The following is a 14,546-nucleotide window of genomic DNA, read 5'->3' as shown; positions in this document are numbered from 1 at the left end:
TGTAAATTTTCAAAGAGAATTACACTCAAAAGGGTGAGCAAGCCACCACTTTCAATTTCTTGAATTCTCCTTTGCCTGAATACAGGGAAGCCGTGCATTTTTCTTTGTGTAAAGTTTTAGTTGAACAGATCTCCTAATGCAGAATGTTGCTTTTGAGGGGAAGCAGGGAGCATGGTTTCCCTTTATTACTGTCAGAAAGAGATCTTCCTTCCATCACTTGACACAGAAAGCAGAAAAATGAAATTTTAAAGATGTGGCATAGAGCTAAATAGGAGAAGGAAGTTATACATGTAAGGGTTTAGAAAATAATTAAATTTTTGCATTACAAAGGCAGGACCAGTTACTGATCTCACTGCTGAGGTTAATTTTGCTTACAGTGAGGGAAAAAATGAATATTTTTCCCTATTCTAATCATCCCCTTCCTTGTTTTGATTATTGTTTGTCACTTGCCAAGATATATTCTTTTGGGGGTACTTTTATAGTTATACTCTATCATAATGGTCTTGCCTGCACTGACTGCTGCCAGAATCTTCAACCAGCATGCTTCAAAGCATGCAGCAGGCTGACAGAAGCGACTTCAGATATCTGGCTCTCTACATGTCCTTTCATCCCTTCTCTTATCTGGCTGTGGCTGCTCATCTAGGGCTATGACTCCTTTGGTTCTGTCTGGGATGGCTCTCCCTCACGTTGCTCTGGGTCTGGCTGCCCCCTTTGAGATGCAGCTGCCTTGTTCCTGCATTTTATTACAGCCAGTTGTTCCATGCTGATTGTTGCTCCTCATGTTATTCTTGCTGCACTCTCTCCTCCTCTGATGCTGCAGCTCTCCAGGGCTATGATTCCTGCTGTCAGTTATTTCTGGTGTGGAAAGGCTGTCACGCTTTTTGCTTTGATTTAACAATTCTCAGTTCTACTCTTGTGTTCAACAGGCTATATTTTCTCCTGCACTTGGGATACAACCACTTTTCCCGTCATCGTGGGAGGACACTATCTCACTTCCAGCTGCGCTAGGAAGACATATGCACTCTCTGATGTAACTTGAGAGCCTTGAATCATCTACAAGTACTGTTTATTAATGAACTATCACGACTTCTCATTTTTCTTTACTTACTTGTGGCCCTAGTGGAGGATGACATGCTTCTATCTGAAGAATGACTAGGATGATGCTTTTGAAAGAGGCAAACATTACCCTCAACAGTTTAAGTGGAAAAACACTGTGTGCTGCCAGGCTGTAGTGTCTGTTTCACTCTACTTGTGGGATTACTTGACTGCCATTCTTCAGGGGTTTATGTCATGGATTTCTTAACACATGCAATCACCAAGGACAAGAAAGTGGAAATGAAAAATATATTCAGCTCTGAGGCATTTCAATAGCACATTTTCAATGGTCATTTCTGAAGTGTACAGAAGGAGGCACATCTTTAGAATGACAGCTGAGTATCTAGCAGAGATGGGCACTTTCATGGTGTCTAACTGATTTATGCCATATTCATGACAGTAAAGACAATGAAATAACAATGACATTCTATGACTGTCATTTCACTGAAGAAAAATTATATGGAAGAAAGTTTCATCATTTCAATACCACGTAGAAAATTGTGAAGAGAAAATGGGGATCACGTGGACAATCCAAAGCCTTAGGGAGCAAAAGATGGACATTTTAAAGAGAATGAAAAAAAAATAGGGAAAATATACTGTACATAGTGGTAAACTGTTTAAAAATATTTTATTTAAGACAGTAGAAAAGTCCTCACTGATGGTCCTGACTCAAAGTTTAGAAAAAAACAGGAGTTTATTTATAACATTTACTAACACTTGATATGTTGAATATAATTGGCTATAATTACTGCAGAATATTCCAAATACATTCCACACAAATTAGTTTCCCATAGGTAGTTTGGTTTCCCATACTTAGAACAGTATTTTTTTTACAGACAGAACATGATCATCTTATAGCTACTGACATATTTGAATCATAGAGATAAGCTTAGTTAGTCTCACCTTTTTATAGGCAATCCAGTCAAATACCCTGTCAATGTCTGAGGCTTGCTGCACCTCCTGGGACACTGGATGTGAACTGGCCAACCCATCCAGCAACATCACTTCATGTAGGACATCCGTCAGAAACCTCTGTTTTTCCTGAAATACAGCATATGCAGTAGTATCACAGACAAATACATATTTACAGCAATATAGAAATGATGAACAGTTATCAGGAAGCAGTTGACTACTATTACAGCTGACTTAAATCAGACCTTCTGGTTTGATTGTTAACCACCGTGATGTCCTACAATCTTGAACAGGTATATGGAATAGACTCCAACTTGAGATCTTTTGCTGCAATGAAATTTGACTGAAATTAATGAGCATTAAATGAAACAACATGCATCCATGGGTTCATACTGGAATTCTGATTATGACTACTCATACACACATACAAGGGGGTGGGGAGAGAGGCAAAATGGCAAAGTCTTCAATCACAGAAATTGATGCTACAAGTCCTTGAGTTCATTGCATATGCAGGTACAAAACTTTTTGACAAAGATAGGTAAATACAATTATGACTGCTTTATTTACTGAAGTTTAAGTCACTTGGCTGTTAGTGCCAAGTTCACAGAGCAGATCTGCATGGGACAGGACAATGAAGAGAGCTCACAGCAGTGTTGCAGCAGATGCTTGCACTGTCTTTCATAATTCTAGTATGGAAATCCTTTCTCCTCAAGAGCCTGAGTCATCTACAAACTTTGTAACTTCCATCTGAAGGAAACCATTATCATCTCTCTTTACAAGTGGGAAGAGAGCTGTATGAAGTTAAATGACACAGTCAAAGTCACAGCTACCTCAGAGGCAGGTACAAACCCAACATATACATTTGTTTCAATACCTCCTATAAATACGGATGGCAGAGGTATTTCAAAACTGCTGCCTATTTATTCTGGCAGCAACATTAATGAAATGTTCATGTTTACTCTATGCACTGTGCTGCACTCATTTGTACAGTACAACTAGATGGGGCTTTTTCAGCTAAGAAATGACATGCCTTTAAAACTCCTCATATTGCATTCATGTAGATGTCTTTTATCCAAAACCCTGTGTCAGGAAAGAAGACCTTTATTTACTTGCTTTTTCAAGTCAGAAATAAATGCAAAGAGTGAATTAAAAATTATTGAAGGTTTAAGTAAGCTTTTTCACCCTGAAATGACATATCTCAAACTTTATCTAAATTACAACAATTATTGAATCAATGTCAACCTTCTGCCATGATATAAATAAACTCTAGAGAATGCTGTATTTTTTTCAAAAGCTACCTTGATGTCCTCAGGTAAAATACACACACAATTATGTAATAAATTCTGTGTTTAATTTCTTGGGTGGCAAGGTTTTGGTATCAATGTGCTAATTTAAATTATTTTTATAAGACAGCTGTAAAGCTCTTCCAATGCTGATCCACCTGGAAATAAACCTTTATGTTAAAATTCATTAGAGCACAAGAAATGTACCTTGAGCTGACTGTATATCCAAGCAATTAAAAACACAGGATGCAGGAAAGCCAATTACCTAACACACTCTTAGTGTTCTCATCTGTCTGCATGAGGTAAGATTTGTAAAGGAAAAGTAATGTTATCTTCGTATCACTGTTAATTTCCAAATTTTCTCAGGCATAAGCAGTAACTGCCTTTTTTTTTAATGGGAAAAAAGGTGTAGGGGAACAATTATAATGACAGTCCTACTCAGGGGAAAACTGCTGAGGTATAAACAATTGTAGATATTTTGGTTACACTTCACTCAGATTCTCTATTAGTCAGTAACAAAGCCCCAGGTTCATCAAATGTATGGTATGTAACACAGGTATGAACATACAGAGGCATGAACCTATCTCCAAATTCAAGTTTGGATCCCACAAGACCAACAGCTGTGTGAGTGGATTGTTACTGTTTGGAATTAACTCCTTAAAAGAACCCTGGATAATCACAAATTAATACCAGAATCAAGAAAATCAGCACATGGGAAACATAAAGTGAAGCTGTAAGAAGAAAACTACAAAACATTTAAAAAGGACAGGCTACATTTTAGTTTTCTGTTTGCTTCTTTGGTTTTGTCCTGAAGGACTGAAAATGACAATTTTAGATTAATGATCATTCATTCAAGTTACCATAGCTGAAAAGACTTCCTTCATATTTACAGCAGACATAACACACTGGGATACATCCAAGTGGAATAGTTAGTATGCCTCCAAAGATGCAAACCTACAGTTTAGTGAGAATTAAGAGGGCTTTTGACCTATAAAGCTAAATTTATTGAACTGAAAGGATTTCCCAGCTTCTCCCTTTAGTACAAAGCCCCTGAAAGTAGACTGGATAAGGGAGACTCAAATATAACTCCAGGGAGACACAGATAGACTGCTGGTTCAGAAGAAGCCTGCAGCTTGAAGAGGCAACAAGAAGCAGAAATACAGGCAGAAACTAAAACTGCCTTAATTATGTTGAAGAAACACTACCTCAGCTCTTGAAGGCCTAATATCACATTAGGGGAAAAGGCCAACACATGTGACCAAACTGCTTATACTGATGGAAGAAGGGCTTTCTATTCCCTAGTTATTTTACCCTATACATACAATGGAATTGATCTCTTTTACTGACACCTACAGAGTGTCAGAGTAAAGAAACACCCAGGACAGAAATTGTAACGGAAATCAATCTTGGAATGTGTTTAATGAGACCAGCAAGCTGGCAACATGATAGGTGACAGATTTGCAGCTACACATGAAACAAAACATTGCTCAAGATGACCCACTCATGAGGGAGTTCAACTGCAAGAAAAAAAACAAAGCCTGCAATCCACCTGTGAGGAAAACAGGGCTTCAGATGAGTCTTACAGCCTTGCTTGCAAAGTGTCAGTAGCTGCATGTAAGGGCAAAGCTGTGCATTGCTAACACAGGGCCAGGGCTCTGAGCAGGAATGGTATCACAGCAGCACAAGCTGAGTCTGAAAAAGGACAGAGCTGCTTCCACACAAATTTGTGCCTTCCTTTACAGACAAAGAGGAAGCTCCTCTACTCCCTATCTTCCTGCTGTGCACTTGGACTCCCAGCTCTTCATCTCCACTCCTCAGTGCTTTCTTTGAACCGTGCACAGTCAAAGTCTGGGACATCAGACCTGTGTTTAAAAGAAAACACGTGAAAATTATTTATGGTTGCTCTCTTCCTCATTTTTTAGAAAGCTTCCAAGTGCAGGAACTGAAGTGCTGTTATCAGATGAACATGTCTGTCAAATATCTACATTTTCTGATTATTTCCCAAACATCTGTGGTCACTAGATTCAAGCATTTGTCTCTTCATAGGAATGATTTCTTCCAGTTCTTGCCTCCTCTGCTTTGCACAAGGTTTTCTTGAAAGGCTTATCCTTTTTCTGCACTCTCTCCTCCATAACCACCATTCAATTCCACCTTGTTCTTGGGAAAAAGGTTTAGAGAAAGGCAGTGATCACTCTTCTTGTATAAATCTCCAATAGGGTGCCCACCATTCAACTAGTCTACCACTAAATGGAAAGAAAGCAGTTGTGAAATAACTTTTTTGGCAAAAATGACTGTACCTTCAAGAAACATATACCTTCGAGAAAAATTTATTGTGCATAACAGGATAACAATGACGTAATGGAGAGGGGTTGCTGCTGGCAATTTTACAATATCATATTGAGGTATAATGTAAGAGTATGAGTTAGCATGACAATAATGTAATACTTAAAGTTAGTTGCATAAAAATAATTTCTAAAAATTAATATTAAATACCAGGGAAAAGAACTAAAATGAAGGAAAAAAAAAAAGGAATTAAAGAAACAGCATAATGAAAGCCCAAACTGATAATTAGCATGCAAAAGAGATCAAAGGCCTCAATATTAAAGGCATTGCCTTTGTTCTGAGACAGCCATTTGAACACTTTATGGACTGAGAAATCTACATGAATAAAGCCTAACACTGGTGTGCAAATCTGCAAATGACTTTCCTGACAAATTTTCTGAAAATATCTTTTCCACAAGAGCTTTACCAGCCATCAAGAATGCAAAGAAGATAAGTGATCTTTCATACCTGGGAGAACAAGCATTTGCAAGACACAATATTTGGGTTTATAGGGAAAATGCACCCTAGGTACAAAGAAATAGGGGCAAATTTTGAAAGCAATCAAAGAACACCAGCATATACCCTACCAGCAGTCGAGTTCTAATAGACTATATTTCAGGGTGAAGCTTAACAAACCAAAGAAATAGCATCTATGAGGAAATCTAAGGTTCAGTAAAATACATTACGGCCAGATAAGATCCACTGAGAGTCAAAAGCAAGTTCTCTCTGTCTACATGCTTATAAATCCTAAGTTGTCATAGCACAGGAAGTCTCCTGAGTACTTGCAAATGAAAGAGATGCTTCTTTGTCTCTTCCCAACAGTAATTTTTGTAAATACCTTGAGACTTACAGACTGCTTTTTTTTTTAAATTTACATCTCTGATGTGTGCTTCAGTTATGTGTATAGTTTGCTGAAGGAGGCCTGCAACAGATTCTACATTGATCAGTTGTGAACATGTCACAGTTCTGTATCTACCTTCATAACCCTCTTTTCTGCACTTTCTGTCAAAGATCTTGCAAAATTTCTGTTACTGTGCTTGAGAAATTTTCACACTTACTGAGAACTTTTGTTGTTACAAAACAGCGTAGATGTCCTAGGAGTTCATAGTTAAGGCAAACCAACAGTTTTAAGTATCAGGAAGGAGAATTGGATATGTATTTTCTTTTCAGTCGTGACCACCTGCTTACATTGCCATGCAGATGGATAGTTGATTTGAAGTTCTTAAGCAATTCCACCAGCTACTTCAACTTCTGTTTCCTCTTTTCCACTCTGTTTATCAGATTTAGCTTTGATTCAGTTGTACACCAGATGCACTCTCCCAAATGCATGCCTACAGAATGGGAGGATGCAGTACAAAAAAGGGACCATTAAAAAAGGAAACATATATTGACCACTAGCACTTCACAAAAAAAGGGCAATTTCATTCTCCAAGATCATCTTCTGTATGTAGTTGCCTTCACTGAAACAGAATCATTAAGCAAACAGATAATGAGAGCAGTTTCCTCATGCATTTGTCTTCAGAGCATCTTAAAATACTACACAACAAGTATGAAGCTTATCCTCTAATTCAAACTCCACAGAGGAAATCTGTAAAGGAAAATCACCTCAATTCAAGAAACAGTAAATAATACTTAAACAAAAAGCAGCTTTAAGATACAGTTGGTACACTGAGTCAACTTCCATCAACAACTGTCAGAGGTCACCATCAATGAAAATACTTTTCAGGTATTGCACACACCTAGACTGTTTCAACCTGAAAGTGATGAGATTCAGCAAGCTAAGTTCTGAAGGAACCAAAGATGATTTGCAGGCACACCAAAAATTACTTACCAGCTTGTGCTCCAGGTAACTGCACACTGGCACAACTTTTAAAAAAAGTGGTAGCGCATTCAGGACTGCGGAAAATTGGAGAAGCAGTCTTTCAGTGAAGAATGCCCTCAAATATACAACTAATCTTTGCAATTTTCCATATTAACTATGCTTTCTGATGAAGAGGAACATTCTGGAAGAGCATATTCCTGTTTCAGCAGGGCAACCCTGAAAAACAGGGTTTTGCCTTGAGGCAAAAGTTGCTGTAAAGTTTCTATCTCATCTTTACTGAAGACAAAGTGCCTACTAATTCAAAATTACGTGAAATTCAGCCAGCTGAGTCAAGTTTTTTTCTGAAACTAAAGCTTCATCTAAACCCTGAACTGAGAAGGTTTGAACTCACACGACTCTAAAGCTCTCATCATAATGTCATTTAAACTGCTGTCTCAAGATGAGTAGAAAATGACACGAAGCAAGAAGACACTGACATTCTCCAAACCTGTACTTCATCTCTTGAATAAATGTTTCATCTAAATGTTGATATTCACTTATGTCTGATCCCTAACTCTTACAGGGTTAACTACTTAAAATTAAGAATTCCCTAAATTAATCTACTTTACCAAACCATAAAAAAACCCCAAACCTGTGTTCAGGAAAAAAATGTGGAAATGGAAATTTTTTTCTTACTTATAAGCAAAATTTAGTATAAGGATTTCTTAAATGGTATACTTAAAAAGGGCTAGTAATTAGAAAACAGAAGATCTTGCACCTTACGTTCACAATCTATTTTTTTCCTGCCAAAGTCAATTATACATGAGAATCTAGTTAATTTTACACTGAAAGCTTCCCCCATAGTCAAGTTAAAACAGAAAATCATACAAGGACTGACTTCACTGAGCAGTTACTGGAGGAAAAACACCCCATGTGGTATTAATTAAAGGCTTACTTTACACCAGCATGGGGAGCCTTTAACCAAAAAAGAAGAGATGAAAGTAGTTTTAAAAAAACAGAGGCTGAATCTCCCTCAATGCTGAGCCAGCATGATATTTATGTTGGGTTAGAAGGATCAAGCAGGCTATAGCTCAGGTCTGAAATGCCAAAATAATAAAGAAATAAATCAAAAAGGTCCATATCTTAAGTCTACTTCAAAACTTATAATTATTTTCTGGGTTTTCTATGAGTCAAACAATGCTTTAGAAATCTTTACAGATGGAGGCAAACACGTTAGGAGGCATGTGAGTCAAAGAACATTAAAGATATGCACAGGTCTAATGGCTGAATCACTCTTATTATCTCAACCAAGTCAGTGAGAAAGATAGGCAATTAAGATAATTTATCTATTTCTTAATTAACATGATAAAGACATGTTGATATGCAACCTCATTATTATTTTTAACTGTAGTAATGGCAGGATTGTCCAGACTGTGGAACCTAATAGTGTAAAGGTAGCATGGTTCACTTAAGGAAAGATGAAAGATGCTCTTCTATTTAGGTACTATGTTTCTCATTTCATAATAAGAACAATTCTGGCAAATATCACCATCCTTAATTATAAAAGTAGTAACCAAACAAGAAAGTGGAAAATCTAATCCCACGGTATTAATGGATCAAGAAGACATAGGATTCAAAGCTATTGCTGATGTGCTACGCCTTGACTCAGCCAATAAAGTTGTCAGCAAAGCTAACTTTTATATAATAATGGAAAGGGAGAAGGCAGCTGGGCTCTGTGAAATGCTTTCTCAGCATCAAGCCAGGTACTGACTGCTAACTTACTTGATGCTTATTTGATGGATGTAAGGGCAAATTACATGCCAGTAATTCCTGCTGTCATAGTCCTCAAAACCTACCCCAATACCAGGGACATTCAAGGACAAACATGATGGTTCCTTCTACCAGAAAATAAGGAGGGAAAAGATCAGTCAATAAGTTCCTTGATCTGGAAGCCTTAGCTGAATTCCTTCCTTTATAAAGCCTCATGCAAAAGACTTCAGGATAATGAGAGAAACAAGCCAAGAGGAAGACGGAATATATAGCTGCAAAGAGGCATCTGAAAGGAGGAAGTTGAGAAGAGTAGATGAGAAAATTCAGAGCTCTGAAGTGGAAATAACCAGCAAGGAGTTTTCAGCTGTAATTTTCTCTTTTCTCTGATCCTAAAACCAGCAGAGGCCCCTTCCACAGAGGTGAGATTACCTTGTATCGGTCATAAGATCTTACAGCTCAAGAACTCACATCCAGCTGTGGTTGCTTTTTGATGGCATGAAGAGACAACCATATGGTAAGCCTCCAATACAGAACTGTCATCTTTTTCTAAGTCATGAAATAGCAACAGGCAGGGAATTCACATGCAGATGACTATTCTGAGTACACATGATCAAGCGAAATTCTCCGATCTCAGAGAAACACTTTGCAAAGACAGCTTTCTCTTTAAAATCATCCTGGCAACACAGAAACAACTGTTTAAACTTCGCAGACCTCTAAGAATGAGATCTAAGAATAAGAATTTAAGGCATTTCAGAATAAGAATTTTTAAAAACTCTTCATCTGGGGGACAGGCAAGGCAAAAGGCTGAAATGGGAAGAATGGTGAATTCCTTCCCATGGCAAATGTCTCATCACTATATAGTGAAGAGAGCTTTTGTGAAAAAATGAATGTAGTTTCACCTTCACGAGGTAAAAAGTAACATGCAGGGACTTATTTTTTTGGCTGAGGGAAGGAAATGAGAATTCCTAGCTTTAATGTGAAGCAACTTAGCTTTGAAAAAGGATATTAAGATGGTGGGGTAACCATTAAGGATCTCAGCACAGAAAGCTCATCTTCCTGTTTCAAAACCAGCAAAATTTTACTCCTTTCCTTGGGAAAGTTCTGATGTATTTTACATTAACTACAATGGATAATGGACACCTCCATCAGAATGCCTCTTCATTCTATTCTTCATTCAGAGTTTTAATCACAGAATAACCTAAGTTGGAAGGCACTCACAAGGATCATCGAGTCCAACTCCTGGCATCATTTGGCAGGATCATTTGGCAGGATCATGGCACAGCATCATTCCCAAAGGTCACACCATGAGCCCAAGAGTATTGTCCAAACGCTTCTTGAACTCTGTCAGGCTTGGTGTTCTGACCACTTCCCTGGGGAGCTGTTCCAGTGCCTGACCACCCTCTGGATGAAGAGCCTTTTCCTGATATCCAATCTAAACCTTCCCTGATTCAGCTTCAGGCCATTCCCTCAAGTCCTGTCTCTGGTCACCACATTGAAGAGATCAATGTCTACCCCTCCTCTTCCCCTCACAAGGAAGTTGTAACTGCCATGAGCTCTCCCTTCAGTCTCCTCCAGGCTGAGCAGACCAAGTGACCTCAGCCAAAGGATTCAGGACATAAGGATTGCAAGGGTTAAATACCGACTGGATTTCCTTTCTCATTAAGATTATGCAAGCACAATGAAGCATGTCAGTAAATGCCTTCTGGACAACACAAGAAATTCCAGATCTGTTGGAATGTTCAATGCAGCTCCATGGCAGTTGTCATTGTTATCCTCCATCTTTCCTGCTGTAAAAGTCTATAAAACAATTGAAGAAAAGCTGTTAAAACAAATAAATGGAGGGAAAAGAAATATTTAAGCAAGCTAAAGAACGTAGAGAAGAAGGAAAAGCCAAGAAACAGGTTTCAGACAAAATTCATGGATCTCTGCTTTGTGCAGAACTCGGTGGTGTTGGTTTAAGATATAATGGTGTGAACATGCCTGACAGCTCTTCTCAAGAGTCTCAGGTTCAGCCATACCACGGCTGTGAATGCCAAATAAGATGGACTCTGAAAAATGCTCAGCTCCGCTAACAGAGAAGCATCTTCAGACAAGTGGTATCAAAACAGGGGCTTATGAGCATTAATGTTGAAAACTTATGTGCCTGTAGCCTATAAACATCCAACAACTTAGAGAGGAAGCTCAGGATAGATCCATTTTTTTTCAGAAGTATCCATATTACACAAGTTGCATTTCGAGACAAAGTACTTTTTCTGGAATGGACTATCAGTCTTCTACATTTATCCAAAAGAGAATGTGACTAAAAGCCTTTGGTAAGCTGAAAATAAGCTGAATTTGACATTTTAATCCATGGGCTTCTAGAGCAAAGCTTCAAGGTTAACATTTCAGAACTACAAGAGAAAGAAGGTAGCTATCTAACTTTCCCAATTCTTTAGAAATAAAGAGGATTTTGCTATATCATTTTATTTTCCTGATGCAAAGAGCTGCAGTAACATACACCACAATTTTTTTTTTATTTGCACTTCTAAGGTATGAATTATTGCTGACAAAACAACAACCAGAATGCTGGAATATTGCACTGTTTGGCCATCATTACAGATAATAAGGTTTGTAGTTCTCATTTTTGCAACTGATGCAGGAAACTTGTACTTCATCCTTCTTTTCAGAGAAACGTAAGTTGTTTGGAACTGTTTCTCTTTTTATACAGGATCACTCTAATATTTTCAAGTTTACAAATGTCACTCAATATGTTCAAACAGCAAATGCACTTTATAACAATAACAAAATTTCCAGCAAGCCAAATTTCAGTAACTGTAACATTTGCTTCCTTTTCCTACAATCTCTGTAATAAACATGCTGAAACATGATAGTACTGATTCATACTCTAGTCTGCAAAAGAATGAAGCATGTTAACCCATTATGAGTTTCATCTCATTTTATCATCATTTAAATATGGTAATTTTTATATCAAAGGCCAAAGATATCCAGACTTATGAACAGTTTATGTCTCCCTTCTTTTTAATTTAAGGAAAAACTTGACAGATTAATACTTTTTCAGGTACAGCAATATTACTGTAGTTAATTCTAATTTATGCAGCACATTTCTGATTCCCCAGTTTAACTGCCATACCTTGTTCAATCCACTCTTCTTGCTTGTATTCTGCTAAGATGCCAAGATTTTACATGATGGGCATGTTATTTGCATAACAGTGAACTTTATATTCATTCCACAGAAATTTCAAGCAAATATACTGTATTCCAAATTACTTCTAAAGCAATGTTATTCTGAATTTGTTAGACTGATTATGTGAAGAACAAATGACTGATCATTTCAAGATAAAATTCAGTGTATAAATGTTGTCATCTATGACACTTCACTGTGCTAAAATCACAAAGGCCTGCCAGATTTCATTGCATTCATAATTAGAATCATTACATTGTAATTCAGGTTGTGTTCTTCACCAAGATGAATAGAATGATTTTTAATATAGCCAAAGCCAGGTAAACCCAACAAGCCTACCTACTCAAGACAGCTGTCAGTTCAGACAAAGATTTGTTTTCCTTTTCATAATGCAAATATAAACCAAAATTGACACCTGAAAGAAAAAATTAAAACACTACAAAGAACTCAAATTCCACAAGAAGCATAACTAACTGTAGAGTAACCTGTATACAACTATTTTTTTAAATTAGCTTGAAGTCATAATTATAGCATCTTCATTTTATGGCACACAAAAGTTAATGGGATAAGTATACTCAAGAAATCACCAGAAATGGGGAAAAAAAGTTTCAGAAGCTATTTTTTAAGAGTTTATGCAAAACATCCAAGCCCCAACAAATCTGTCAGACAATTGTGATCTATAATAAATAGTAATTAAACCACATAATTAAACATAAGCAGAAAAGGTTAGCAGACATAAACATGCCTCCAAAGGACAATAAAATCTCTAGAGTAACCTTCAATGTGGTCTCATACATTATTTCCTTGTACTGAGGTCTCATATCTCTTATTTTTCTTATAAATATAATATAGCTAGACTACAGCAATTCATATAAACTGGGACCTCACTAGGTACAACATGATATAACAGAAATATTCCAAAATAATGTCCTAGCATGGAATTCCCAATTCCCTCAGAGAGCTCCAGTATTGGCAGACTGGTTGAAAAGGCATGCCAAACCAACTAGTGTACAGCTAGAAACCACACCAAAATCTAGATTCTCGATTCATGTAACCCATGTTAAGTTAGTGTGTATTCTAGATATCCAACCAATACCAGGAAGATAAAAAGAGTATATTTAGGTAGAGGAGAACAGAATACTGTAAGAAAAAATATGCTCAGTTTTATAAAATGTGTCAGCCAAACATTTCTTTCCAATTTATCTTGTGGATAAAATTCAATATTCTCAATGTTCTAAAAAATAGTCCATTTTAAATCAAAACTGCTTTAATCCAAAATATTTCTGAGCAGAGAGACAGTAGCTATGTTAATGCTGGGTTATGATAGACATGATATTATTTCTTTTGCAATAAATTGTAGATTACACTTTTGGAATGCTGTCAAATTACTTCATACCGAGAGATTTTGCTTCATTTGACATATTATACTTGCATGCATCATTTGGTATTTTTCAGCAGTCCTTGTCTACAACAGAAGTAGGAGTCTAACATTGCAGCAACTTTTCTGGGGGTTCTCCACATTAACAAAATAGAACTGACTTACCATGTTCCACCCTGGGTAGAGGTAGTCTGTCCCAACAAATTCAAAATAGTGAGCAAAACCTTCTTTCAACCAGACATCCTCCCACCAAACTGGAGTCACAAGGTCACCAAACCACTGCCAAAAAAAAAAAAAAAAATTCAAATGAACAACAACATCTAAGAAACCATGCTTGCATATACTTTGCTTAGACAAACACATTTTCCATGCATATTAATAAAAACAGTAGTATTTACCACCCACTGAAACTCACTGATTTTATTTTGCTTGTACTAATTAATTCAACTTTACAGGATGCACAAGTTAGTGAAGTAAAACATTAGAAAAGAACAAGCAGGGGAAAAGAAGCATTGAGGACAGTATTCACAGTGTCAACTTTAGCTCTCTGAAGTAGATGCTCACCTAGGTTTAAGAGACTAACATACACACTGGACAGAAAAAGGCTTCTAACTCGAGTAATCTGACCCATTACATGGAAACTTCATGATGTATAATGTGTATATTGAAAAACCTGTATATGAAAATGGGAACAAATTCTCCACCCCAGACCTAAATTTTAGCATTTCTTTCTCCCCACTGTCTGCCCTCTAAGATTTACAGTACCACTGATGCTCCTCTCCTTATCAGGTTTCCTAAGGAAAG

The 14,546-nt window shown here is 37.1% G+C and overlaps 1 protein-coding gene across 1 annotated transcript in view; it reads right to left on the bottom strand.

Moving 5' to 3' along the window:
- TRHDE (thyrotropin releasing hormone degrading enzyme) overlaps nucleotides 1-14,546 on the bottom strand; it is a 193,662-nt gene that overhangs the window by 97,068 nt on the left and 82,048 nt on the right. The window contains exons 5-6 of the mRNA XM_085045076.1: nucleotides 13,908-14,021; nucleotides 1,999-2,136 (exon numbers count right to left, since the gene is read on the bottom strand). Coding sequence (XP_084901202.1) covers nucleotides 1,999-2,136; nucleotides 13,908-14,021 — 252 coding nt within the window. The remainder of the gene's footprint in view (nucleotides 1-1,998; nucleotides 2,137-13,907; nucleotides 14,022-14,546) is intronic.

Source organism: Lichenostomus cassidix, chromosome 1Aa, assembly GCF_008360975.1.
Source record: "Lichenostomus cassidix isolate B80296 chromosome 1Aa, HeHo_3.0, whole genome shotgun sequence".
In the NCBI taxonomy this organism is placed as follows: Eukaryota; Metazoa; Chordata; class Aves; order Passeriformes; family Meliphagidae; genus Lichenostomus; species Lichenostomus cassidix.
Note: the sequence above shows the minus strand (reverse complement) of the source record. Positions and strands in the feature narration are given on the sequence as shown.